Genomic DNA, 26,990 nt, shown 5'->3' with positions numbered 1-26,990 from the left:
TTCGACCTCCAGTTTAATACTGGCTTTAATGAGTATAGACCGGTTTATAGCTGTCAGATTCGCGTTGAAAGCTAAATCTCTTTGTACTCCGAGAAGAGCTTATATCTTCACGCTATGTATAGTTTTAGTTGGAATACTAAGAGTTATTCCGCAAGGTATTTTGGCAGGAGCCCGTGTAAACGAATATGGTATATATGATTGTGTTTCACAATTAGATGAAAAAGTGCCCGTGATAGTTACATTGATTTTTATGGCATTTTCAGATTTGATATTTGAGTTGAAATTACCACTTTTTCTGGTTGTAATATCGAATGTTGCTATGTTGATTTCGTTTAAACGACAAATGTCTTTAAGACAAAAGATCTCAGAAAGTCACGTGTCATCATCATCTTCATTAAACGGAATTGTGGTGACGATCTCAATTTTTCTAATTGTAACTCATTTTCCGTCTTTAACTTATAATTTTTATGTGTTGCTTAAGGACTTCTACAGCTCTTCTGGTAACGTTTACTTGTTCTTTAAGATTGTCATGTATCAAATATCACGAGCTTCGCTGATAATGAATTCAGCCATTAATTTCTATCTTTATTGCCTTAGTTCAAGTCTTTTCAGGAAATGTACCCGTTCTGTATTCCTGAAACCAAAATTCAACGAAAACAACTATCGATTTGAAGGCTAACGAAATTATGAAAGTATGAACTTTCGCTACTAGTGCATGATAGCTTCATCAGGTAAATGAGTAGATGAGACTGATTTACCCATCCTCCCTCTGCAGGGACTCGAACACCCCTGCCACAGTAGACCGGGTGCGCAGGTACATGCGCAGCTTTCCGAACGAAAACTGGCGGCACCAATCAGATTGCTCGTTGTATAATCGTTGAGGCAAATTTCAAGGAAGAACTATAAATGGGAAAACCCGGGCTAAAATAAAACGGGATTTCTGATTGGCTAAAAATCACATCATCTGAACTGCGCATGTATCTGCGCACACGGTCGATTATGGCAGGGTTTCGTGCCGTGGCAATCTTGATGCCATCAGGTTCGAATCCCTGCCGGGAGAGGATGGATTTACCCAATGAAGATGCTATATAGCGACGTTTATGATCTTCAAACTATAATTCATCTTCATCAAACTAAATAACAGTTCAAACCATTGCAACATTTCTTCTCATTCAATCCATACAAAAATACAACATGAAACGGGACTGTTATTCAATTTCAACTTATTGCTTTTAGTTACTGGAAAGTAGCAATATATTTCTACCTTTGTTTGTTTAAGTCATTTCTGGAAATGTGCCCGATCTGTATTTTTGGAACTCGATCATTACACGGACGACGCTATTGCGATCATACGCATCAGCCAAGTTACGATAGTTCGAAGCAGCAGGAAAATAAATTGAAATGTGATTAAAAATAATGTATCTATTGATTTATTTTGAAATAACATAAATCATGATATTCATAATTCAAAGCATTAGTTATCAATCTATCAACGTGATATGAAAATATTATCAAGTAGATGATATAGTCATCCACTTGTTCTAAATCCGAAGGCAGCCATTTAATCAATAGAAAATAATACAAAAGACGGAACAATTATCCTGAAATCATATGAAACTCGGAGAAAGGTTTTTGATGGATCTTCAGATGTCGTTAAGACCCGGTGAACACCGACAGTTTCCCGCTGTTGCCAAGGCTACACCACTGTGCCGCTCAGGTGGCTTGGCTCGCAATGTCACAGATTCATGGGACGTCAACGCGATACAGGTGCCATGACTACAGACGCAACTAGTCAGTTATAATTCTGACGATATGGATTTTAAATTCGATGGATAAAAGTCTTATAAGTAGAATGTTTTAACCCCATCACAAGTAACAAGCAGACATAAATGATGACGGACCATTGCGTGGACGGCGATAGCTTCAAAGCTAAAATTCGACGACTTAGTCCGAGAATGCAGGTAATAAAAACGAAATCATTTAAACCAATATATATATATATATATATATATATATATATATATATATATATATATATATATATATATATATATATATATATATATATATATATATATATATATATATATATATATATATATATATATATATATAGATAGTTGTATATTACAATAAGGGCTTCGTTTTCTATTCCTTTTTTTGTATTTTATGGAATGTAGAAATGATCAATGAACATAAACTTCTAAAAAAATTGCATGATTAAGAAAACCCGTTGTGAAGATTTTGAGTTTGTTCATTTGAAATGTTCTTTTCGCGCATGGCGAATTATCAGCGTTTAGAAGTTGAATCTGATGATCTACAAAGGTTGCTGAGAAAACTCAGCGTGACGTATTTTATTTAGAATATTTGGAAAATTACTAACTACATATCTCTAACAAGGGCAAATATCTGAGTTTATAGGTTTTTTTTGATAGATTTGAGCTAATTATTTACTGACGTTGATAGTGCGATATGCTATGAAACTTTCAAATACACGCAAGTAGTTGAAGCCGCCGTGCGCATGAAGTGACTATTCATAAGAACTGAGTTACCATCATTATTCATCTATTTAATTGAAGTAGCCTATGCCATTGAAAAATTTAAAAGGCCGCGTAGCTTCACTTACATGCAGAACATGATGGTATTCAGAGATATTTCAATAATTAATCTATATATAAGTGAACTATGATGGCAGTTTGTTGTGTCCAACCCTCCAACTAGATTCGCTATTAATAATCCATCATGTATTCCCGGAGAGGCTGCATGTAGGCCTATATCAATCATCACGCATTAACGAGACACTTAGATTTGGATTAATTGCACATCCAATAAACCATTTTACAGTTGCTAGCCGCCATTTTGTTAGGGTACTTTTGCCCCGTATTGTTGGGTCATTTTTTTCTCTTTTTTAAAAACTATCCGTGATGTGTATTGTATCATATTTCATCTGTCCATGGATGGATTTTGACAACTTCAGCAACATTCAAACCGCGTGAATCTCTAGTTTTCAGTTATGTAAAAATCATTTCTCAAATTTGCAACAATGCGACATGAGAGCGATATAAAAATCGGTGGTCAGTTTTTGCCGTGCGCATAGAAATCCAGGGTACTGAACTTTGAAGTTCGTTTTTTTCAGAAATAATTTTCTAAAAAATCCAAACATTTCAAGCACTGTGCGCATAAACGCCCCCTTTCAGGTGAACTTTGAAATTTTAATATATCTTGCCTAGTTTTTTTCCTATGGCTCTTTAACTGCAGCGCGTGTATTGTCATTCCGAGATTCGGCGCTGTTTTCATTGCGTGTATTTCAGTATATGGGTGTTATTTCTTCATTTTAACTACACTTGTCTCTACGGAAAATGGTTTTAATTGTTGGTACGAGTATCAGGTTTAAATATTACGTCGTTTATGCAATATAATAGGTCGAAGACATTAGAGATGTTGGGGTTTAAGGGATTTTTCTGACCAGTTTTAGCAGCGAGACTGAGCGGCATTTTGATCACGCATTCGAAGTTGCGCGCGGGAAGAGAATATATGGGCCTATATTGAGATGGAAGAAGAAAAGAAATATAACACTCAAAATCGAGTATGATGACCATTTAAATCAGTAGTCTATCAATAAATTTACATAAAAATCTACTGAAATTAGATGGATGGAGAAGTGGTCAAAAAGCTGGACAAATGGGGTGGGGCAAATATTCATCTACTTTCTATGAATACTTTCTATGAGTACACTCAAGATTGATTAGATTGGGAAGAAAATATAGGAAAACGTTTTCTTGTTTTGGTGGTGAAATATCAAGTATCAAGTTCGAATGTCATACGCACGTGATAAAAAGTAAAAAGTGACATCTACCATCACAAAAACGCAAGAAGTGTGTGGATTGCATTTACAACAAAAGAGTGATATTTTGGGTTTTCTTGGGTGCATGTACGTAAGCCTCTGCCTGCCGTAAAAGCGGCTACCATTACAGCCATTACGAACTAGCGCCGGAGAACGGAATACAGTATTAATGCCGTAATATTTAAACCTGATACTCGTACCAACAATTAAAACCATTTTCCGTAGAGACAAGTGTAGTGAAAATGAAGAAATAACACCCATATACTGAAATACACGCAAAGAAAACAGCGCCAAATCTCGGAATGACAATACACGCGCTGCAGTTAAAGTGCCATAGGAAAAAAACTAGGCAAGATATCTTAAAATTTCAAAATTCACCTGAAAGGGGGTGTTTATGCGCACAGTGCTTGAAATGTTTGGATTTTTTAGAAAATTATTTCTGAAAATAACGAACTTCAAAGTTCAGTACCCTGGATTTCTATGCGCACGGCAAAAACTGACCACCGATTTTTATATCGCTCTCATGTCGCATTGTTGTAAATTTGAGAAATGATTTTTACATAACTGAAAACTAGAGATTTATGCGGTTTGAATGTTGCTGAAGTTGTCAAAATCCATCCATGGACAGATGAAATATGATACAACACACATCACGGATAGTTTTAAAAAAAGAGAAAAAAATGACCCAACAATACGGGACAAAAGTACCCTAACAAAATGGCGGCTAGCAACTGTAAAATGGTTTATTTCATCCGTGTTTTAAAATGGCTTATTGCATCCAAATTCAAACGATAGATAAACTAGAAATATGCATATGTATTAAGAATCTAGTGTAATTAAACAATAAAGTTTTACAGCCATATACCGATAAAGCTGAAACATTTGGCTCTTATTCAGAGGTTTAAGTAATATTCAACGCATAGCCACAGCGGAGGTGGCAAATAAATATTTGTTCCTTTCGAGTAAATACAACGCCATTATGATAACATAGGGGGCAAAAGGGCTTGAGAATATTGGAGAAAATAATTAGAAAATTAGGAAACTTGTTGGCAATCGTTGATAAAACCACCTCCCCGATAAACCCTTCGAATGTTTAATCGATCTATTTCTGTTCCTTTGGCAACGACGTTCTTTGGATAAACAGGAACAATACCTTTCATTTTAAATCGATGGACTCGTATGCATCATGCGGTTACAGAGTATCAAGATAGGGCAATTAATCGTCAACTCGGGTAACAGAGCAGAGCAGAGAAATATCACATGAAAGAAATGTTATTTCATCGAACATAGTTACCAAGCACGTACCAACATACCATAAAATATGATTGTGTCTGGTAACGTGAATCAATCAACATATGCGTAGCTCATGAGGCGTTGAAACTATTTAGAAAAAAAGTAACGGGAAACCAATATGATTCTCATTCATCATCATCATACGTAGCTAGAATAATAGAAACGCATTGTTGATGATGTATTGGAAATATGTTTGATATCCGTTTTCATTTTCTGGCGTGCATTTTGAAGTCCATTCTTTTCATTTTTAGGTCTCTCTATATGAATATTTTCATACATTTTTCTAAAAGGAAATTAAAGCATCTGAACGACGTATTTAAAAAACAAAAGAAAAAAAACTATTTACTGCAAGCTAGGTATCAAATACCTTTTGATTTTCGCTTATAATATAACGCATTGTTTACTATTGCCAGGAGGCGTTCCTGCGTGCAGCTGAAAAGCTCTACGAGAGAGAAAGTCAAATAATGTTACGGTTGATCATGGAAAGTCGGCGAGAGCTGAATAATACGGCAGATGAAATTAGACAGGAACAATTGGCACTGAAAATGACATCCAACGAAATCGGTAATCGGCGCCTGAAAAAAAAAAATAAAATGATAAAACTCATCTCCGTTTATCCACATATGCTTTTATAAATCAATTGGTATTTTTGTATGAATTACACATTTTGTATGAATTTTGTATCAAAACATTAGTAGAGAAGGCGACTGTTTGAATCAAACTGTGAAATATAAAAATATTATTTCTTAAAGCACGACAGCGACAAGAAGAAGAGGAGCAAGAAAGACAGCGTCTGAAATCAGAACGACGATACCGCAAAGGAGAATATATACCAGGAGACGACGACTCGTTTAATTCTGACTCGTCCGAGGCCACATTGACAATGATCAACGAAGGTAGCAGAGCGAGTTATCGTATAGCAAGCCCACGAAATAGACCTCCTCCTAATTCGCTTCCACCCCTGAATCACGACCGATCAAAAAGTGAAGGCGATAAACCGCGGCCACTGAACAGACTAGATTCAGATTTATTTAATTTACCAGGTATTATTTCGCGGTTGCGGGTCTTTGGTATTGTAAATCCTTTACAGAATTTAGTTTTCTATAAATGAATGTGTTTGTGTAGGTAAAATACCGGGACGGAAAGACAGCGTTGATGACATTGAATCAAGCCCAGGTGCCAGTCGCCATGCTACTTTGTCACCACTACCGGAACCTCAGTCGACACCAGGTAGTCGGCCATCTTCAGCGACCCGCGCTAGATCACCAGCTGCCTTAGCGGCTCCATTATCTCATCCGTCCAAGTCACCGACATCTTCAAAACCATCCTCAGGCGTGCCCTCACCTACCGCCACATCACCCGAATACCGTCCAAAGACATCAGGTGGAACTCTCGGCGCTCCGATAAGATCTATATCGCCTAACTCCCGCCCAGCATCCTCGCCAGCCATGGGAAGAGCATTGATTCTGAGTCCAGAAAAGCTAGAACAGGTAAGACTTTTGAAAGGAGATTGCAAAAGGTTTCACGCTATGGCGTGGTTAAACAACTGACAAATTATACAATTCGCTCACTTGAAGGAAAAAGAAGAACTGTTGCAAGATCTTCATACAGTTGGCTCCAAATTGGAATCGGAAAGGCAGCGACAAGCTGAGAAAATGGAGCAAAGGAAACACGAAAAGATGCAACGAAAAGAAGAAAATGAGGAATTTGTTAATTCTTTATTGAAGCAAACTATGGATGCATTCGAAAGGTAGGAAACAATATATATATCTAAACTCAGATCTTCCTTGTATAAAATGCTTGATGACACATTTACAAATTTTCTGGATAGTTTCACACCTTTAAACTGATACAATTTTCTTGTAGAAAAGCACAGGATAAAGAAAGACAGGGCGCAAAAATGAAAGAGATACTCCTGGAGAAGAAACGCAAACGAGAAGCAACCGAATTGAGCATGCGCACTCGTCGAGAGATGACGGCTCTCAGTATAAGATCAGTGGGAGATGAAGATTTCTTTCAAGATGATTTCGACGATGAAATGCATGTACTCAATAACCTTGAGCCGTTGCAAGAGATAAACACGGTCAGCGGTGTGGTTGACGAACCTAAGAAACCGCCCCCTGGTGCACTAATGAAGAAGCGCACCAGCGTCTTCAAGATGAGCATCGGAGATGTCGGTTGATGTCAAACAACCGCGCAAAACATTACTCTTCGTTTCAAAATAGAAAAGCGAATAGCTTAGGAATTTGAATGCATATATTTAGAATTATTTATGTAGGGTACTGCGCAGACATTAGTAATATACAAGTACACGTACCACGAATACAACATAATATTAAATATGATAAATGTCGTACGTAATTTTCCAGAAAAATCGGGTTTAACGATTCCAGAAGCTTCCTAGAGAATAACAGTGCATGCTACTTGACACGGATAGATTATTACTATTTTTTCAAGCACTTTAAATAAGGGTGGTGGATGCTACGTGTTAGCTTAACGATTCTATTTTATGGAAATGAATTAATGTCGCAAATAGTAATATATTGAAATACATATAACACTTTTCGTTATAATCAATGTTATCTATTCGTTCTGTTTTATAACAATTTTTATGACGGTTCATCGATAGTTCTATTCGGAAGTATGGTTGTTAATAAACAATATTGTTAACAAACTAATCCCATATCAATCTTCGAACCGCTTCTAAGACATGCTGACATTTTATGGCCTTAAGATCCTCCGCTGTGGAGTGGTTAAATTACCATTAGATTGTTATTCTTCACCCTACTGGATTCCGACATGCAATAAAATCGGCTAGCCAAGAACAAGCAGTACCGTGCGTGATTTCATTTTTAATATTTCCTCTTCCAAATGTTCCTGTCGTGTTGAAGCCGGTTTTGTAAGAGAGGTACGGCAGAGATTTCTAGTGACACACATGTGGGTGTGCTTTGATTTATCAGACAACTGCAGTCATAACCAATACTTATTTATTCAGGTATGTAGGCAGGTAATTACCGTTTTTTTTCTGTGGGAATTTATCATTCTTATAAGTTCTGGGTTTTGATACCGGTTTCGTAATATGTATCTACGCAATTGAGTTGAATATGTATTGATACAAAAATTCGATAAGGAAATTACTTTCTGGTATGATTTAATAGTTAAAAGGTAATCTCTATATATTTGAAGAAAATTTGATTAGTACTTTCATTTCGACTGATTTCTTTCGACCAAGAGAAAGACAAGCACACGACAGAATATACGGAATTTGACATAAATCTGCCTGAATTAAATCTTCTTTATTTCAGTTTAGTGCGGAAACCGGATATTGATAATCCAGTATGTTGCCGGGTATGTTGTGCATGACGTCATAGATATAGGATTTGAAATAACGGTTGAGGAGTTATGTTTCACTGCTATACATAACTTAGTGTGTCTTAATGTTTGCACTTTGTGGAAATGTCCATTGTACCGTGCGGTTAAACACTTGATTATTTTATTCGAATATAAAAGCACCCGGTATTATGCTCTAAGTGGTCGATCTAGTTGTTTGTATCGTATGAAATGGATATATAGATTACTAAATTAAATGTGAATTCACAAAATGCGATACCACTAATCTTGAAGTTGTACAACGAAAAACAGTCGTCGTAATATGTTGGCGCGGAGTTTATCACCATTCAATTAGCTGATTGCGAAAACACCAGTGAAAAGGAAAGGGCGTGAAAATCCCCGTAATGGAATCTCAACGCCAACATAAACTGAGTTTGACACAAGGGCCGGAATCCAAATTACTTCAGCGGCCAACTAGACCGCCATTCAAATTACCGAATTACAAATATGGACTTGTGGGAAAAGATGTTTCAGAAGGTGTGAATTCGGCTCGATTAAGATCAGCGGGAAATTCATTACAACCGATCACCGATAGATCAAACCGGCACAGCTACACCTTTGATCGGAAAGATTGTAATTGTGGCAAAAAGGATTCTGTACACAGCCGTAGACCTACTTTATCTCGAGCACACTCAGAAGCGAACATTTTTTCAAAAGGAAATAAATCACACAGAGATGGATACAGTACTAATAACACGAATGATGTTGTTTTGGTAACCGGATTATCTTATTCCCCATCGGGACATAGATCTCGGAAAATCTCGTCCAAATCGGAACCGAACGCGATGATAGCACAGGGAAAGTTCCAAGTAGGACGACCGCCGCAAACTCCGCGTCGTTTCAGAAAATATTCAACCGATAACGCAACTGAATCGGAAATGATTCGACTCGACACGAAAACTTTAAAAGAAGCCGGTTTAGATGAACCAAATAATCATAATTACAATAAATGTTTAGACTGGGTGAATGGCTTGCCACAGAGGTTCTCCGGATTGACCGACTGGCATATACTACCTTCTCAATTTGATCAATCCGAACATACTTGAAACGAGCTTCTAAGTATGTTATTTGACACAAACAAGCGAACAAAGTACATAGAATTGGAAGTACCGGCATAGAAGTTTATAACAAGGGCTTATATTGTCCACACGGGATATCTGTTAACATCATGGATTATCTTTCGAAAATTGTACTGGCGTTGACCACAAATCTCGCTGGTATGAAAAAGCTTTATTTTGTAATTTTTTTCGTCTGTGTAAATGAATTAATTATCAAAATAAGACATCAGTTAAATTTCTTGCGGATATTCATTATATGATCATATGATATATTCAGTTGAATACAATTCCTTTCACGGTAATCGGGAAGCCGGAAGACACAAGCCGTGTTTACCAGTGAAACTGAATAGATCATTCGCATAACACAACGATTAAAACCGTTTGAAGTTTTGTGTGAAAATAAGATTATCTGAGCGTCGATAGAATTATACATTTCAAAGTATTTGATGAATGATATTTGATATAATGTACTCGCATACCACAGTAGTGCAGTTGTCACAGTAGTAGGCATATGATCCGTGTAAAATCTTAACCGTTAAGTGCTGCCCCTATACATACCGTTGACGGTAAATACGTGAACTAATTTATTACTCGAATGCCGCAGTAGAAATATTCGGCAATCGAGTTAGTTCACATACTCACCGCTTATGAAATGTATAGGGGCAGCACATGGCGATCATGATCTGACAGTCGGGCGGTTGGCGGGCTACACGACCGAGACCTGTAGTACATAAACTACCAAATATTTATGTAAAACGCAGTTCACAAAACGTAAATCCCAAGTGTTATCGAATAAATCTTAATCATAAGACGTAACTCGCATGTTCAACCAGCACTTGCATAGATTAAGAACAACATCGAATTTAATTGAAGCGTGTAAACTTTATTGATACATGTACATTATGATCAGCAGTTAACAAGTGTCAAATATTGAGACATACGTGTAGGTATAGGATCACCATTTCTACGTTGTGAAATTAATTGGTTCAATCTCATCTAAAATTGTTTTAACGGGTGGTAACTGTCGAGCAAGATAATAGTGATAATAACAATAATATCATTCAACAAGATTGTGGTATAAATTAAGCCATTGTATATCATTTAGCACCTTTTTCACTACCATCATGCAATAGTTCCAGTTCACACCATAAAATCAATGGATTTAGCCTTTCATCGTAAGTACGAATTAATCTCTCTTGAGGCAATATTATCTTATAATAAATAGTAAGCAATGGCTCCAGTAGACTGGATGTAGCAATATTCAAAAATATGACTGGCTGAGCTTATAAGGAATGTATACAAGAATATCACATTATAGATATCATATAGATTACTGAAGATGATTGGCTCATGAAACACTGTTGTCTCTGATTGGTTCCTCATCCAACACCTAATGAAGAGAAAATGCTATTAAAAACACGAAAAGATGAATGCTATAAAGGTTACGAAAATCAAGTTGCTGGGAATGGTTGATGAATCAATCGACAAAAGCTTTTGATAAAACCAGACAAAATTGGTGGGGATTTTTGCCATTGGGGATATCCGCAGGAAACCATTTGTACATGTATAATAGAAACCTGTATGTGAACAGTGAAATGTTAATTTCCTGAGCCGTATTGTTGAATTTGTTGACTTTCGTGATCATCAAAAATCTAAAATGTGGAAGCATTCAATTCTCAAAGAAGCGATTCCTGGTTTATTCTGGAGAGGTTAGATGTTAATGCATAAGTGAAATCAATGGATTCTTACCTGATAAGCATCATCACCCTTGACGTACTGATACTTCTTCTCACGATAGTAATTCCTCTTCTTCAGGCAATACAACACAAATATATCACACATAATTGTAGCCTAGAAATAGAAAATTACTCATAAAATGTGCATTAGTCAACAAGACTGAACAACTACGTATGCGAAGTCTCTACTCACCACAGATAACAGAGCCAGACCGCTACCTATTTTTAATATGAGAGGAATGAAACTAAATTTCCATGCAGTTCCTTTCACCAATATAATGAAACGAATGCCGTACGCTTTAACCAAACTTCGTTTTGCGATACCATCTTCGAAATAATAGTTTGCATATCTGAAAGTAAAAGAACTAAGTACTTAGTATAACACATACACTCGAATGGAATAGTACAAGTAACAAACAGCAACCTGAAGTTCCAACCACCAGCAAATTTAGTGTCCTTCTTATCAATACGTCTGAATTCATACTTGGGTAGACATTCATCTTCCCCATGATCAAGATCACAATCCCATCGGATTATAATGGCAACAACACCACCCTATAATTCATATAGAATCCAAAATTAACATCACTACGTAGACACAGCTCATAGAGCTATAAGTAATTATTGTCTACTGACTTTCAAAGACATTTCAGTAATATCATCTCCTGCTAATCTAACAATGTCTCCTAATCTGAATATTGGGCAATATTTGTGTAGTTCATCGTTGGGATCGTAATGACATTTTTTCAGCCAATCCTTTGTATCATTAATTATGTTACGTCTGTAATAAAGGAATAATAATCATTTCCATCCGGCTAATAGATGAATAAGTTCATTTTTTTCAAGTGTAAATTACCTTTTGACATTAAAACTAGCGAATTCTACATTATTCTTAATAAGCACCGTGAAGTCCGAAACATTCAATAGTGGTTTGCGACTAAAAATAAATAAACGCACTATTATAGCAGACTTCAGTGAAAAAGGTGCCAGTATATCCTTTATTCAGCTTTCCTGATATAATGATTATATTTCTGCCTCATACCCTGGTGGTTTATCGACTTCTACAGGACACCAAGCATGAATTTCACAAACATACACTGTCTCATTTACATCCGATTTTACACAATTCCCAGTCTTAACTCCTGTAATGACAATGACAATACCATCACCCTGTGTACGATGTTTGAGTGTTTGCACTTTGATTAAAACTAAACAGTTTGTAATTCCCAAAGCGCTTTTATACTACAGGCTTACCATTTCCATTTGTAACTGCAGTGTTTGGTTGACAGACATCATGGGGATTTTCTGGGTCGCATAATACTCCAATCATTGTGTAATCCTTTCAAACATGTAGAACAACTCAATATATTATTGACCAAATATTACCATGATGCTTTAAAGACTTCAAAATAATAAACTGAATACCTCAGGACAAGTTGTCTGTGACTGGTTATTGGTAATTATTGCATCTGTCGTCACAAAAAAGGCTTCATTTTCCTAAAAAATATACATATACAAATTAACAAATCAAATTAGAACATAATGAAAGACACAACGATAAAAACTCACTTGAGGAGGAACAACATAATCTGCGACATCCCATATACGCTGCATATTCGATGTATTTGTATAAACTACACCTTTTAGTTTGGTAGTAGTACTGCTAATAGGAGTATCACTCGCCTGATAACCTCGATTTATGATTATCACCCATCTAAAAATATTTGACATTTTTTAGAGATATACATCATATTTCAATTCCATATCCAAATATATCACATTTTAATTAATTACCCAATGATATATCCAATAACTGCTAACTGAATTAGCCTATTAACAACTCCTACTTTCTTACTGTTGATATGTACGATTTTTGGGGTGTCATATTCAAAGAGAAAGGAAACGGCAGAACTCACAAATTTTCCACAACCCATATTAGTGTCTTGTCAATTTTTCTCAATAATGCAGTAAAACTACAGTACATCAAAAAACAAATTAGAGAGCATTTCAGTGATCATAATTACAGGATGCGATGGACAAATTTTTTGGAAGTAACCACTAAGACCCACTTTTAATAATTTGAATGATTGAAAAGATTCACATTCATGATATCTCATATGGATATCTCAAGCTACTCCCAGTGACCAGGTGACAGAATTACTTCCTGGTTAGTTCTCGTTTTTGCCATTAGATGTCAGCATGTCCTCTCGATATATCGATTGAAGCGAACTGGTTTTAACGTACATTATCGAGATATTTATTTTCACACATTAAAAATACATGATATTTACAAATAAACAAATGCACGAAAACCTACAGATACATCTAGACAGGATAGAAAAGCATTTATTATAACTTTAATGGAGCTAATCCAAGTTTAGCTCTAAGTTCATTAGCTTCCTTGATCTCGGGATCCTCTGATGAAACCGATTTACTGCTCTTTCCTTTATCCCTCGAACGATGACTTTTATCTTTATCCTTCTTGTCCTTGTCTCTGTGGCTGTGTTTGCTACTTTTGCGATGGTGGTGTCTGAAAGAATTAACGTCACAGCTGATAATCTCAATCCAGCAATCACGATCCGGGCGAAAGTAATTGAAATGAATAATCAATTTACCTGTCATCATCGTGGCGATGTCTATCCGGTGATCGCGATCTTTTTCTTCGTTCACGCGGTGATCGACTACGTCTGGTTCCTCTGTCTCTATGACGATCTCTAGATCTGCTCCTCCTGTAAATAAACCAGAATCAACAACGGAACATGCGCGACAGGTTTACATATTACAGATCAGTCATTCCTAGATATTAAGGAGTTATTAAGGAGCAAATTTCGAGGAGCGTCGGCATCACTTTCACATTCCAATTACCGTAGACTCTTCCTAAATTGGTACTGTTCATCTCAGTAAACCATTGATTCAGTGGTTTTGTAAGCAAATTCTTATCCTTTAAACTACTTAACTCAGATTGTGGTTACCGCCTAACTGGGTAAGAAATAGGGGTAGCCTACTGTACAACTACAAACTAGACAAGAATTTTTAATTGCCTTTTTCTCAAAATTGAAGGAGTGCTCTGTTCAAAATAAAAGAGTTTCAAGCACCTTTAAAAGCATTTTCCAGTTTGAAGGAGTTTTTTTAAGAAATGAAGGAGGGACCCTGGTATATGAATAATAGGAGATTATCAACTTAGAAATCGTAGGTACCTCCTGCGTGGTGAAGAGCCTCGAGTATAAACCGGTGAGACAGAACGTCTCGGTCGATCCCAATCTCTATCACGACCTTTTTGTTTCTCATTAGATGAAGCGACTTCCTGTTGTAACAAAAACATTTAGAATCAATTCAAGATAAACCATACCGGAATCAGGGTAAGACTTCATATCATCATTCATTACCCTCGTATTAATCTCTTCATCATCCTCTTCTTCATCCTCCATATCATCCATATCTTCCTCTAACGCGCTTACACGAGGTTCTAGTTCATTATTCTCCTCTAGTACATTACGTTTCTACAAACACCATTAGCATGCAGTAAATAATGCAGTTTGATAGACCAGGACAATCACTACAGAATTATTCCCCCAAAAAGCGAGTGCTAGAGGCCCAGCAATGGCTAAAGACTAGGAGATCTTGCACCAGAACATTTCGAAATTGTAGCTTAGGAAAAGACTTGAAATATTTGAGGGATTTTTCATTGGCACTAAAAGATTAAAAAGGGTGATTTGTCACCTGGTTGAGGCATTAACCCTTGGGGAGAATCTAAATAGCCAGTCTAGAAAACCGGGCTCTGTTATCCAGACTATAGATACCTGAATCCGCGGTAAAATGACATCACAATTCCGTTCTTCATGTAATAAATCATCAATATATTCATCCATGTGACAAACTACAAAACCTAAAAAAGAGAAAATAAAACTAATTACATCGGAAATTTGATTCGAGATCCCGATTAGTGCCGGATAGAAGAACTTACTTCCATCTCGATTTTGTTTTTTCAGTTTCCTGAAATCGTTGTACAATGGTTCGAGATATTTGTAAATTTCTAATGATGTTCCGACAAGTCTCATATAGAACGCTCCAAGAGCGCGCACATACCTGTAAAATAATAACAAGCAAGTACATTTAACAACTGTAGATTTGAACAAATCACTCTTCATCTCATTTATTCTCACTTGAAATCTGCATTTCTAATAAACTCGACTACGATATCCTTCTCCGGCTGAATCTGTAACATTTTCAATACGAGACACAGAAATGGTGTCGGTTTGATATTTCCACCAAATACGCCGCCGATATATTTTAGCTCCATCGCTTTATCGACGAGCAATTCAGCTGAAAAAAAGAAAAACATGATGCCACCGCAAAAACGTGATAAAAATTATGATAAAAATGAAGGAGGAGCATAAACATTTTTGAAACTACAAAAAAGAGTGTTCACTGTTACCTGATAATGCGAAACATTGTTCCTTCCAATATCGACATTCATATATTCTACTGCGTGTAATTTTTTCTATGAGATACTGTGGATTTGTTCCCTTCACGGAATTGGCGTCTTTTACAGTCCTATTGGCCATTTTTCATTAATAAAGAGACACTTTTTCCAAAATAAAATCGACCATAATCGAAGAAAGCGCCGCCTGTCGGTGCGTACTATTTATCGAAAGAGGTTGAAACAGTCGAAACAATACGGTCGATGCCTACAAGTTCTAATGCGGGTAGAGATTTTAGCTGATGTCGCAGAACAACTGAACAAAGAATGATAGACAAGAACGACAAATGATTTACGAAAACAAATTTTTTATTTCATCGTTACACAACTCAAATTTCAGAGGGTTCATGTAGTTCCCACCCATATGTATAGCCTGAGAGAACATGAGGAGATGAAAACAAAAAATAACATCCAGACCTGGAGTCTCACAACAGAAAAATTACATAACATAAAAAACGTGCAAAATAATAGTAATAATACAGCCACACTACAATTACATTGTCCAACTACAGTTATGAATTTCCCGATTTTTTTAATCATGATAAAAAATGAAATTTTGTTATAAATTATTGGTTCACTTGACAGAGCACTCACTGAACATTAAATGCTTTAAGAAACGAGACAGAATAAAGAAACATCGAATTTACCACAATAGGACACGATCGAAACAGTAGGATTTAAATTGTCACTAGTATCAGTTACATATTAAACAAATCTATATCCCGACCTATGAATTCAATTCATCTGAATCAGGTTTCCATGAATAACTGACTCGCATATATCTTCTGAGATATGTGAAGCTTAATTTTTGGATCGCAGAGTTCAAGCAAAAATCAAGAAACTCAACCGACACATCGAAGATTTTTACTAGCATTTGAAAGATTAATTGTAAATTGCGTCAAGTGTCTGATGATGACTGCGGCTTCTGAATCGGTAGTTTCAATTTGTTGAATTCCTGCTTTAGTGTGGAAATTAGATTTTTGATATAATCAGATTTTTCAATCATCTTCGACCATTGTTCGATGTCCTACAAAAAATACATAATTACCATTACATCCAGAAATTTGAACTCTCCAAATGTGATAATGAATGCATTAATAGACAGTTTATTTTTACCTGTAACAATTTTTCCTTTTTGTAGTAAAAATGTGTGCGAATGACTTCCTCAAAACCAGGACTAGGATGTCGTAGTTGATCCAACATTGCATACTTGATACAGTTAATCTGGACATCTGGATGAAATGGACAAAATTACCAACAATTTCATCCCAACAGCAAATTCAACAAAGATGATAACAAGATGAGCTTGCGTTACCTTTATTATAGTCATCGCTGGCTTTCTTGCCATTTTCAGTCCCGATTGAGTGTTCGTACCCCGGTTCATTAAAGAATGGATCCGGCACGAAGATCAAAGACTGGATAGAAACTAGAACCTATAAGAAGCAATACAATCCATGGTCTGGTTTGATGATCAATTACCACGTATTTCATTTATGATACGAACCTGAAGTAGAGTAGAGGTACGATGGTCCCATTTTTCACCAGCTGATCCTTCCCATGTTCCCAACAAAGATAAACACACTTTCCCATTGCTACAAAAGCAAATGTATTCAAGAGAATTAATGGAATAACAACTAAATCAAAAATGTCTAATGACAAATATATTGTTTACTATCATTAAACATACTTGTAGAGATTAGGGTTGAAGCGAACAGTCCCATTACCAGTTGTCTGTAAAACATGTTATACACGACATTTATAACATAAACTTTTAACACCTTTATTTTTTGCTTACACGATATCCAAGCTCACCTGAAAGTTCACTTTCGGTGGTCTTTCAGGGTAGTAACGATCTAAATATATGTCGAATAGAAAGCAGCCTCCGGAATAAGGGGTTCCTTCAGGGCTAATAGAGATAGAAATGCAGTCTCATTAACAGTATAAAAAAGAACAGTATCAACAACGTGATTAAAATCTTTATGTAAATTACCCAGTTATAAGAGCTCGCACTAATGTCATTTTATCATCATCCTAAAAACGTATACATTAAACATTGAATGAATTTTCATACATATCACATTGATACGTATATTCACCAAAATCAATACCAGTATATCAGTAACATTCAAACTACTTACAGAGCGAAAGAACACTGAAGAAGATAGGTCAATTGGAAGGGATGAAGGAAGAGCTGTGAGTTCTTGAACAATACGACACATCTAAAATCATTATAATATTGATCGATTGACAGATCAAACATTGGATAATTGAATGTTGATACAGATTTGAATAAAAATACCTGAGCTTGAGTCATACGGTATTGATTCTTGAATTCAGTGGCAAAATGATGCTTACTATGCCCTTCAACTGTTGAAAAAGAAATGAACTGAGCTATGAACGGATTAAACGACTAAACAATTAATTCATTTGATTTACTTACGCTCCATAGAATACGTATCAAACTGTAGTTGTTTTAAATGTTGTATGTACAAACCCTCTGTCGTTTCCTGAAATCAAAGATAGTGTTTTCTTGAAAAGGAATGTATCTACAGTTCCTTTTTTGATATTTGAAATAAACTTACCTGTATTTGAGGTTGTGGAACATCTGGTACGGGGAGCGGTGGTAAAGTATCAGGTTGAGTAGTTGTTATATCACAGTCCATTGAAGCAGCACTCTCATCCATTTCAACTCCATTCAATAATCCTATCCGTTTAAATGCATCTGCAGTATTGAAAATTCACCTCGAATTGAAAACATATGAAAAATATGGAGACAATTTTGGAGAAAAAAACTATTTATGTATACTATGTATTTTCTCAATCATATACATGGAAAATAAACTTGAAACTTACCAGAAAGATCTCTAAAAAGGGTCACAAAATCACGAGCTAATTTTTCCTCTTGTGTGCTGTGTTCATATTCTGGTCCAGAGCTTTGTCTTTGAGAACAGTTTTGTAAGCAGGGTAACAGTGAAGCAGCAGCGCTTGTCGATGTTGCCCATTCTTCTTCTTCGTACCGACGTTTTGCACCTTTCGGAACACTCCCATTCCCAGCCTTACACATCCTCTGTAGCAGCACACTCGCCTTAAAAAAGCGTAATTCATATAATGAATTTTTCAATTAATCTCTGATAATTCTAACAATGTCATATATATTCAGTTACATTTTGACATCATATATTTACAAGTCGTATCTCACCATTCTTTCTAAATTCTCTAATAGCTGATAAACTGAATGTATTTGTCCTGGTAATTGCGCCAACAGAGGTAACAGTTTTGGCTGCATCGCTGTAATAATAGACCAAAGCTATAATTATTCAGATACAAACAATTTCAAAACAACTAAATGATCATTACTTACCAATTTCTCTGATAATATCAACCAGTGCTTTGTATACCTAGGAAAAATGAACGACAACATGTGCATAATTTAGCATTATTCTAACGACAACCATGATGCATAGTTACTTACAGAAGTGTGACGACAAATCTCCAAGAATGAATCAGCTTTCATATAAACCTAAAACATAAATATGTGAACGTGTGCTTTGATGCAAGGTTTGAAATTATCACTGATGAAATTCGAATGAAAGATACCTCAATGAATGGTATAAGTGCTGAACCTTCAAGAATATTGTACATGTCATCGACAGGATCTATAGCTTGAGAACTATCAGGATTTGTGACATGGCGCCGTGGTTTCAACTGCGGAGCGTGATTTGCATATAACAATCTCAACTCTTGCAGAATTTGTTGTAACACATTTTCGATCTGTCTATCTTTCTCTCGCTGTGCCGCTAAGTATGCGTTGTAATCCCAACCTGATAATATCATATATGCGAATCATATCAGTTTCAAGATTAAGAGAAATTTCAGGAAAACGTTTAAAATAAGACTGGACATACCTGGTCGTCCGCCATGTCCATAACCAACACCTTTCTCCCAACATTCATTTTTGTTCTTGCTTTTATTTTGATCAGTTTCCTGTCCAAACAGAAATTGCAGTGATTTCAAAATGATTTCAAACTTCATAGAATTTTATTCTATTCATCGTCTGTTACCTTTTCAGGTACTTCTACTGGTCTCGGAATTTGATCAACATCCATTTGGTACTTTTCATTTGCTCTTGGATTTACTTCACTAGTCTAAGAAAACGAATCGCGAATAAATGTTAGTAAAACATTTCATAGCACTTCTGAAGTGCGCCAACATAGTACTTACTAAGGCAAGACGTAGTAGAAAATGTTCTATATCTACAAAACTACCATTTGGATACCGTATGGGATCATTACGCAAACTATTTACATCAAGCCTGAAATAATACAAACAGAGTACTCAGGTTTTTTATTTCTCATCCCATATATTAAATGGAACCACAAACGAAAACGTTGTTTTACCTGGCCCATATTTGTACTAACTGTTTTATATCAAAGACAATACTGGCCATATCACGAGCTGGGTTCCAGTGAGATAGTTTGAGTAGTTCCATACTCGTCACTCTCTGCATAAGACTAGGCTAAAATTGAAACACACTACAGCGTAATACAGCCAGTTTGAATATACAGTACATCAAGAGGATGCTTAGTCGATATCTTACCTGTAATCTGGGTCGAACAACTTTGACAAGTGGAGGATAAAACGGGTAGAGATCAAGAGCAAAATCCTGAAAACAATTCAAATAGTTACGTCACGCATCATCAATAAATTCATCCACAGCAGTTTAATGGTAAAATATTGAAGTACCAATTGTAATTCTATATATCCATATCCAAACTTTTCATGAATAATCTCTAAATCAGCAGCTAAATCACTACAAATATAAATCAATACAACAACCATAAGTAACGTTACTTCAGAAACAATTCACTATCAGGCATAAAACTTTTTTTTACCATGCCTTTACCTTTCTGGGTTGAATTTATCTAATTGGACGAGCCATTTATAAATATTGTCATCAATTGGTTCAGCAGTTACCCCTTCATCCTAAAAATTTTATGAATCATGAGAAATAAGTCGGTGAAAAAAAATTTGAACCAGTAACAACATATTTCAAGTGACAGTAGTTATATCTTAAGATGGACATAGGAGCGCATCTAGTCTCTTATTCGCAAGAGCAGTGTATTTCAGTTGCAACTGGGAGAGACTTTCATTTCACATTGCAAAAAGTAGAATATGTGGCATTTGCAAGGACACATAGGTTGATGGGTTTTTGAAACATGATTGTCGCTGGCTGCTACAGAGAATCAAGTTGCAATTAGTCAATGGCAGTTATAAGCCATAATCTTACCTTCATTTGCATGATTTTTACAAGATCATTGATAAGTATTCCTGATGCGGCCACACTTGTAAATATCTGTTTATTTTGAGCTGTCCCTTTACCTGCAAGTAAATATCAATAAACATTATACACAAAAAGTCCATTATCAATGAACAATATGAAATGCACACGAACCTATAGCGTCAGTTTCAGAGTTACCGGCATGTTTTTCCGGTATTTGTTTACAAAGCTCTTCTCGTAGCTTTACTTCTTTTTCAATCCAACGTTTCTTAAAAAAGAAATTGATATTATACATGTTATCAACAGGATCTATAGGGGTCGATCAACTATCAGGGCGACAATGCCGCAAAATAATCCTCCAAGTGTTGTACATGTACCTTCTTTCTAGCGATGACCAACTCCATATCTGTTGTATATAATTCTTCATCATCAAAACCGCACATATCCTATATAGCAAAATGGTGCATTTTGGAAACATGGTACAAATCAATGAATAATTTATTAAAGAATCAGCAACTTACTTCATCTGAATCACTCTCACTTTCCATTTCTTCTTCCTACAAATAATGATTAAATTCATTCAGCCATTGTGTGTATTCAAATAGGGCATTCATCATAATTGTATGTAACGCTTACTTCATGTTTCTGTGCTTTCTGATCAGCTTTGAAAAGGTTAACAGCCCTGTAAATAATTCAATGAATAGAAATCTATCGAAAACTGATTCCTGAAGCAGATATTACATTGCTAGATCAATCGCTGAATTCTCAGACATTTTAAGACTTTTTACATACTTTTCGAGGACTTCACCGAGAGTCAATGGACGCTGACAGTCAAGTAAAAACTATTTTTAGAAAATAAGAAGAAAATTTGAAAAATTTCTAGGATACAATTATGAATGAAGTGCTAAAAAAGGCAACGCAGAGCTTACCTCATTAAACATATTTGCCCAAATAGAAATAGCAGGATTAAATGACTCCACATAGAAATTGTCAATATGTTCAGGATAACCTGAATTTATAAGAATATTTCAATATCAAAAATCGGCTTTAGCATCGTATCATTGAATTAGGACTATAACTCTTCTGTTATTAAGTCTCTAGTGCTAACCTTCTGGACAATGCAACTTGAATTCATGCTGACCAACCAAAATCAATTCCAGCAAAACTGACCCATCATTGTTACCACTTTCCTGTAATAGAAATTGTTTTCTTTATTTTCTTCAGTTTGCAGTTTAACTACAATTATGACAATAATATAGAGACTTATGTCGTAATGGATTTAAATGAAGCGGTAGGCCTATATCATTTCAGAGAATGTAATTTTGAAGTTCCAAGGGCATGTTTAGAAGTATTCATAAATAGTAAGGGCAGCAGGACTATCATCACTGAGAAACCTGGACAGTGTGACAGAGAAGAGTAGAGGGAGTAGATACATGACATTGTCATTGACAAGTGTAGTAAGTAAGTCAACGGTGGTGGTTGTTTGTGGTTGTTACCTGCAACATGACGACATCTTCCCGATTTCCAATTTCCCTCCATCGTTCAAACTCTTCTGACATCGATACTGTGTCGCTGTATGTTGCCATCTTACTGTAAATCTATTTCTCAACGGAGTAAAAGTTGTCAAATCTGAGATGCAACCGGAAAAAATATTCTTCCTGTCAAAGTTTATTTGCAAACACCGCCCCCTAGAGAGTATGTTATTTACCGCCACTAACCGTTCAGAAGACAACTATCTGTCGGGCCGGATACATCGATCGATTGCTAGTTGATCAATTTGCAGCCCGGATCCCATCCATCAAGGATTTAATGTCTCCTGTAAAATCTGGATTATAACTTTTCGAAAGAGTGGTGATAAAATCAACGTCTAGCAGAGATGAATCCAAGCGGCATTGAATGGCAATTTTCGTCTCAAGTCAAACTCTTTTGAAGGGTCAGGTCTAAGATTGTGGATTGATACCATCATAAAAATCGAAATCTATGAGAAACGTGATTCAGCAGCAATAATGAAAACACCATATTCCAGGGATTCTTTATATTATACAATTTCATTCTCATTCTTTCTATATAAATATATAACATGAACAAGATTTTTTCATGCCATGAAAAGATAACGTGATTACACGCAAACATTACACTATTGAAGTTGTTGAGAACTAATTTTCTTCTTAAATGCAGTATAGTTTTTGATGTTCCTGTGATTCTGAAAATTGCGGTGAAAAATACCTATCGACTATTCGATTTAAATAGCAGTAACTATTAAAAAACACGGTTCGCAAACGCTGCAGAATATCAAATATCAATCATCATCAGAAGCAGTCACTTCAATTCGTAGGGGTAAATACTTTTTACTAGTAGATGATTTCGGTGAATGTCTATGTTTCCTACGACTGCTCAACTTAGATCGGAGATCGACCCCCGACTGAGTCTTCGCATTCTTATCGACGGGACGATCATCATCACCATCACTATCATCATCGCTTTCATCTTTGTTATCATCCCGATATCTAGAAACAGTAACGGTACTGTATTGTTCGCGTTCTAATTGACGTTTCATTATTCGATCGCGAGCGTCACCAGCGGATGTTACACTAGCACCAGCAGTAATAACTTGTTCTTCCCACATTTTTCTGAAAATTACAAATAATCTACGTCAAGAAACTTTTAAATTCATATCGTTATAAACTATTTTATTCGAAAACAAAATGAAATTTATTATTAATCTTATGCTAAATAATTAACGACAAAACTTACTTTTTTCTTTTTTTAATCTTTTTCTCTTCATCATCCGCGTACATCCTCATTTTCCTTTTCTTCATAACTGGTGGCAAATTATCATCAACATCCGAGTTTTCCGCTTCACTGACAGGTAAGCGATTTAATCTACGATGAAGTTGCAGATCATCCTCCTCCCCATCAGCCGGCTCACTACAACTGCTATCCGAGTCTATTTTCAAAGATCAATCGATTAATAATCAAACACTGTAAACAGTTAATATCGCCTCAATATAGCGATGTAATATGTTTACCTGAATCTCCTTCTAATCGTAGGGACATGGCTTCTCGACTAGATTTAGAAAATAATGGCTTTTTCTGTTGAGCCGGTGACCTACTGGACGGTATTGATTCAAACTCTACATCCATTGATTCATTATCAGAATCTTGCATATCGATTAAACGTTGGTCATCGTGTAGTTCTTGTTCAACATCGTATAACCACGTTGATTTTGAATCTAACTTCGAATCCTTTTTCTGAAGCTCAATTGCGAGTTTCGCTTCAAAGTTTTCCTCTTTACGTTGGCGATCACGTAACCGGCGCTTTCTAAATAAATCAAAAACGTGAATTAAGCCCACCTTTGCTCTATGGTATAACTACAATGAAACAACGTTTACCTACCTCGATATACTGATAACTCCCTTAGAACCTAAAACGGAGATTAAGCAAATATAGTAAGGATGTTTGTAACATACTGTATTGAGAAATCTTGTGTTATTTCACATACCTCCATAGTTTGGATTACCATATTTTTGGTAATATCTACTCTTCCTTTCTGCACCTGGCAATTTTTTGTCAGCTGAAATCATACAGTTTTACACCATTATCGATCAGCTGTTATCAATTCAAAAATAACTTGCCTCAATTTGCGGTTCCTCACCTTTAGTAGCAAATCTCATGAACAGTTCATTCTTTTGATAAGGCAAGCCAATCCTCCAGATGCCAGGAGGTTTGAAGAGATTTTCAAAATCAGCTTTCTGTGTTTGATTGCTATCATTTGTCACATCAGCAGCCATCTGTTCTCCTGCATCATCATCAGATATTTCTCCATCCTACAAAAAGTTCATTGAAGTGTCAACCGGCTCGAGAAGGAGAGCTCCATTGAAAGTGTTTCAGGAAACTATACCTCTAACTCTTCTGAAGGTGTTTTATCTGATGCTTTTTCTGACACCACATCTTGCTTTTCATCAGAAACAACAACGTTCTCATTGGACTGTTTAATTTCTTGCGTATCTTTTTTGTTCTCTTTTTCATCATCACTAAGTAAATCTAGGTCGTCATCGAACAGTAAATCCTTAGCGTTCTCTGATGATTCCATTTTTTCTAAAACACAAGAATCATTTCTGTATCAAATATGAATCATTCAGTGTAAAAATGAAAAAAGCATGAAAATTTATTCAGGTTTTTACCATCTTTAGTTTCGTTACTCTCAGTGGTTTTCTCAGTTTCCATACTCTCACTGGTAGCAGGCAGTTTCGACACCGGTTTCTTCTTTTTAGATTCTGGTTTAGATGTGGGAAAACTCAAATGAAACATAGCTCTGGCAGCAGTCAATGGATCCATCCAAACAACATTGCCTAGTAACAAAAAAGATATAATCGAAATATGAATAGAACAATGGAAACAACTTAATTCGTTATCAGAAACTTACAAGAGGCATCATCAATCCACTCAATTGAGCCTGGAGAAAAATCTTTGAAATAGTTGAAAACATCTCTAGTGCTCATTTCATGAGTTCCCCTCAGATGAATGGCCTCGGGGCGAATTCCTCGTTCACTCCTTCTTATTGTTTGTTCCGTGATTCCAAGACTGGATTTAGATAAAACATCGAATAAACATTATATTCAAACAAATGATTCAAAATACACGCAGAACCAATAGGCCTATATTTATAATACCTCTCATATAAACCAGTAAGGTCTTCTTCAGTAACAGCTTTCGGTTGTATATCTGATGATATACCAAACCTTTTAGCTCTTTGTTGTTTCTTCTCATTGAATTCCTAGAATAAATGTTAAAAGTAACATTAACACAATACCACTCACAGGATATGGATGTAATTTCATTGGGCTAGTCAAATAAAACCACTACGGCACTAATGTCTATTTATTAATTGATGAGACCTGTTTTTCTTGGATATTTTGCTTACTTTTTGGGGTACATACCTCATTTATGTCTTAACAGAATGCCAAAAGTCGCGGACAACAACTGAATATCCAATATATTTCCAGTTCTGTACCAATTAGATGGATTGGCAAAAAGACTCCTTAAGTCCAATTGAATGAGAGAGAAAATCCTCCATTTTGTGAAATTTCTTGAATTTTTACATTGTCACCATGCCTACGAAATGAAGTTATTTTTCTTGTGGGGTCTCAACAACTAAATCAGGGTGGCGTAGGCATGGTAACAATGTTCAAATCCAAGAAATCTGACAAAATGGAGGATTTTCTCTCTCATTAAACTGGACTTAAGGAGTCTTTTTGCCAATCCATCTAATTGGTACAGAACTGGAAATATATCGGATATTCAGTTGTTGTCCGCGATTTTTGGCATTCTGTTAAGACATAAATGAGGTATGTACCCCAAAAAGTAAGCAAAATATCCCAGAAAAACAGGTCTCATCAATTAATAAACAGACATTAGGCCTAACTAATGATAAATCAAAACAAAAAAGTCCATACTTACCTCAGTAGTAAGATTAAAACCGGTTATGAAATCGCCAGATCGATTTTCATACTTCTTCGGACCAGAAGTCTGTTAGTTGAGATAAATTTGGAGTGTAAACACATGAAATAGGATGATGGGAAAGCATGACTGGAATATTTCAACGGCGTTCTATACTCACAGCACTCAAACCCGGAAGTGATCCTGTTGTTGGATATTGTTCACGTCGTCGCTGTTTGATCGCGTCTAAATCCTTAATAGCGACACTGAATTCTACTTCTTCTAATTTACTCACTTCCGTCTGTTCTCCTTCGTCCGACGAAATGCGTGTCTCAGTTCCCCGAGCATCGTTAGACTCTTCATCGTCACTTTTCTCGACGCAAATCTTGAGATTCGGAAGTTTTCTTACGCTAGCCGCCATTGCTCCGTCGTACAGAGTACCGCGATGAACAATTCAATTCAAATTATTTT

At 36.0% G+C, this 26,990-nt stretch overlaps 4 protein-coding genes across 5 annotated transcripts; all 4 read right to left on the bottom strand.

The window, feature by feature from the left end:
- Window positions 1-10,459: 10,459 nt before the first annotated feature.
- On the bottom strand, window positions 10,460-13,504 carry LOC141900783 (P2X purinoceptor 4-like). 2 transcript variants are annotated; one of them, XM_074787818.1, is made up of 13 exons: window positions 13,391-13,504; window positions 13,116-13,294; window positions 12,891-13,035; window positions 12,747-12,818; window positions 12,576-12,660; window positions 12,364-12,463; window positions 12,178-12,258; window positions 11,958-12,102; window positions 11,746-11,876; window positions 11,515-11,671; window positions 11,335-11,436; window positions 11,163-11,237; window positions 10,460-10,975 (listed from the first exon to the last, which is right to left on the bottom strand). In XM_074787818.1, exons 2-12 carry the CDS (start codon window positions 13,253-13,255, stop codon window positions 11,184-11,186), a joined length of 1,212 nt encoding a protein of 403 aa, XP_074643919.1. In that variant the 5' UTR covers window positions 13,256-13,294; window positions 13,391-13,504; the 3' UTR covers window positions 10,460-10,975; window positions 11,163-11,183. The 2 variants fall into 2 exon arrangements, with proteins under 2 accessions (XP_074643919.1, XP_074643920.1); XM_074787819.1 differs by lacking the exon at window positions 11,163-11,237.
- Window positions 13,505-13,602: 98 nt separating this feature from the next.
- LOC141900784 (pre-mRNA-splicing factor 38A-like) lies at window positions 13,603-15,932 on the bottom strand. Its single transcript, XM_074787820.1, has 8 exons — window positions 15,757-15,932; window positions 15,485-15,644; window positions 15,286-15,407; window positions 15,122-15,207; window positions 14,708-14,821; window positions 14,519-14,625; window positions 13,937-14,050; window positions 13,603-13,851 (listed from the first exon to the last, which is right to left on the bottom strand). The coding sequence occupies exons 1-8, from the start codon at window positions 15,884-15,886 to the stop codon at window positions 13,671-13,673; spliced, it is 1,014 nt and encodes a 337-aa protein (XP_074643921.1). The 5' UTR covers window positions 15,887-15,932; the 3' UTR covers window positions 13,603-13,670.
- A 194-nt stretch (window positions 15,933-16,126) lies between these two features.
- Window positions 16,127-22,745, bottom strand: LOC141900782 (uncharacterized). The gene is made up of 32 exons (XM_074787817.1): window positions 22,576-22,745; window positions 22,188-22,269; window positions 22,009-22,088; window positions 21,872-21,921; window positions 21,716-21,761; window positions 21,601-21,636; window positions 21,457-21,525; window positions 21,254-21,347; window positions 21,089-21,180; window positions 20,705-20,784; window positions 20,545-20,611; window positions 20,399-20,464; window positions 20,199-20,317; window positions 20,023-20,113; window positions 19,863-19,946; window positions 19,707-19,785; window positions 19,399-19,622; window positions 19,274-19,321; window positions 19,163-19,199; window positions 19,001-19,089; window positions 18,655-18,886; window positions 18,384-18,523; window positions 18,242-18,308; window positions 18,101-18,168; window positions 17,940-18,020; window positions 17,792-17,832; window positions 17,614-17,707; window positions 17,489-17,532; window positions 17,306-17,393; window positions 17,117-17,234; window positions 16,918-17,033; window positions 16,127-16,828 (listed from the first exon to the last, which is right to left on the bottom strand). The coding sequence occupies exons 1-32, from the start codon at window positions 22,663-22,665 to the stop codon at window positions 16,700-16,702; spliced, it is 2,841 nt and encodes a 946-aa protein (XP_074643918.1). The 5' UTR covers window positions 22,666-22,745; the 3' UTR covers window positions 16,127-16,699.
- A 362-nt stretch (window positions 22,746-23,107) lies between these two features.
- LOC141899474 (uncharacterized) lies at window positions 23,108-26,941 on the bottom strand. Its single transcript, XM_074785821.1, has 12 exons — window positions 26,701-26,941; window positions 26,541-26,609; window positions 25,754-25,857; window positions 25,507-25,664; window positions 25,265-25,432; window positions 24,982-25,178; window positions 24,736-24,907; window positions 24,583-24,654; window positions 24,477-24,504; window positions 24,109-24,401; window positions 23,834-24,026; window positions 23,108-23,709 (listed from the first exon to the last, which is right to left on the bottom strand). Exons 1-12 carry the CDS (start codon window positions 26,938-26,940, stop codon window positions 23,379-23,381), a joined length of 2,025 nt encoding a protein of 674 aa, XP_074641922.1. The 5' UTR covers window position 26,941; the 3' UTR covers window positions 23,108-23,378.
- Between the last annotated feature and the right edge of the window lie 49 nt (window positions 26,942-26,990).

Source organism: Tubulanus polymorphus, chromosome 2, assembly GCF_964204645.1.
Source record: "Tubulanus polymorphus chromosome 2, tnTubPoly1.2, whole genome shotgun sequence".
In the NCBI taxonomy this organism is placed as follows: domain Eukaryota; kingdom Metazoa; phylum Nemertea; class Palaeonemertea; order Tubulaniformes; family Tubulanidae; genus Tubulanus; species Tubulanus polymorphus.
Note: the sequence above shows the minus strand (reverse complement) of the source record. Positions and strands in the feature narration are given on the sequence as shown.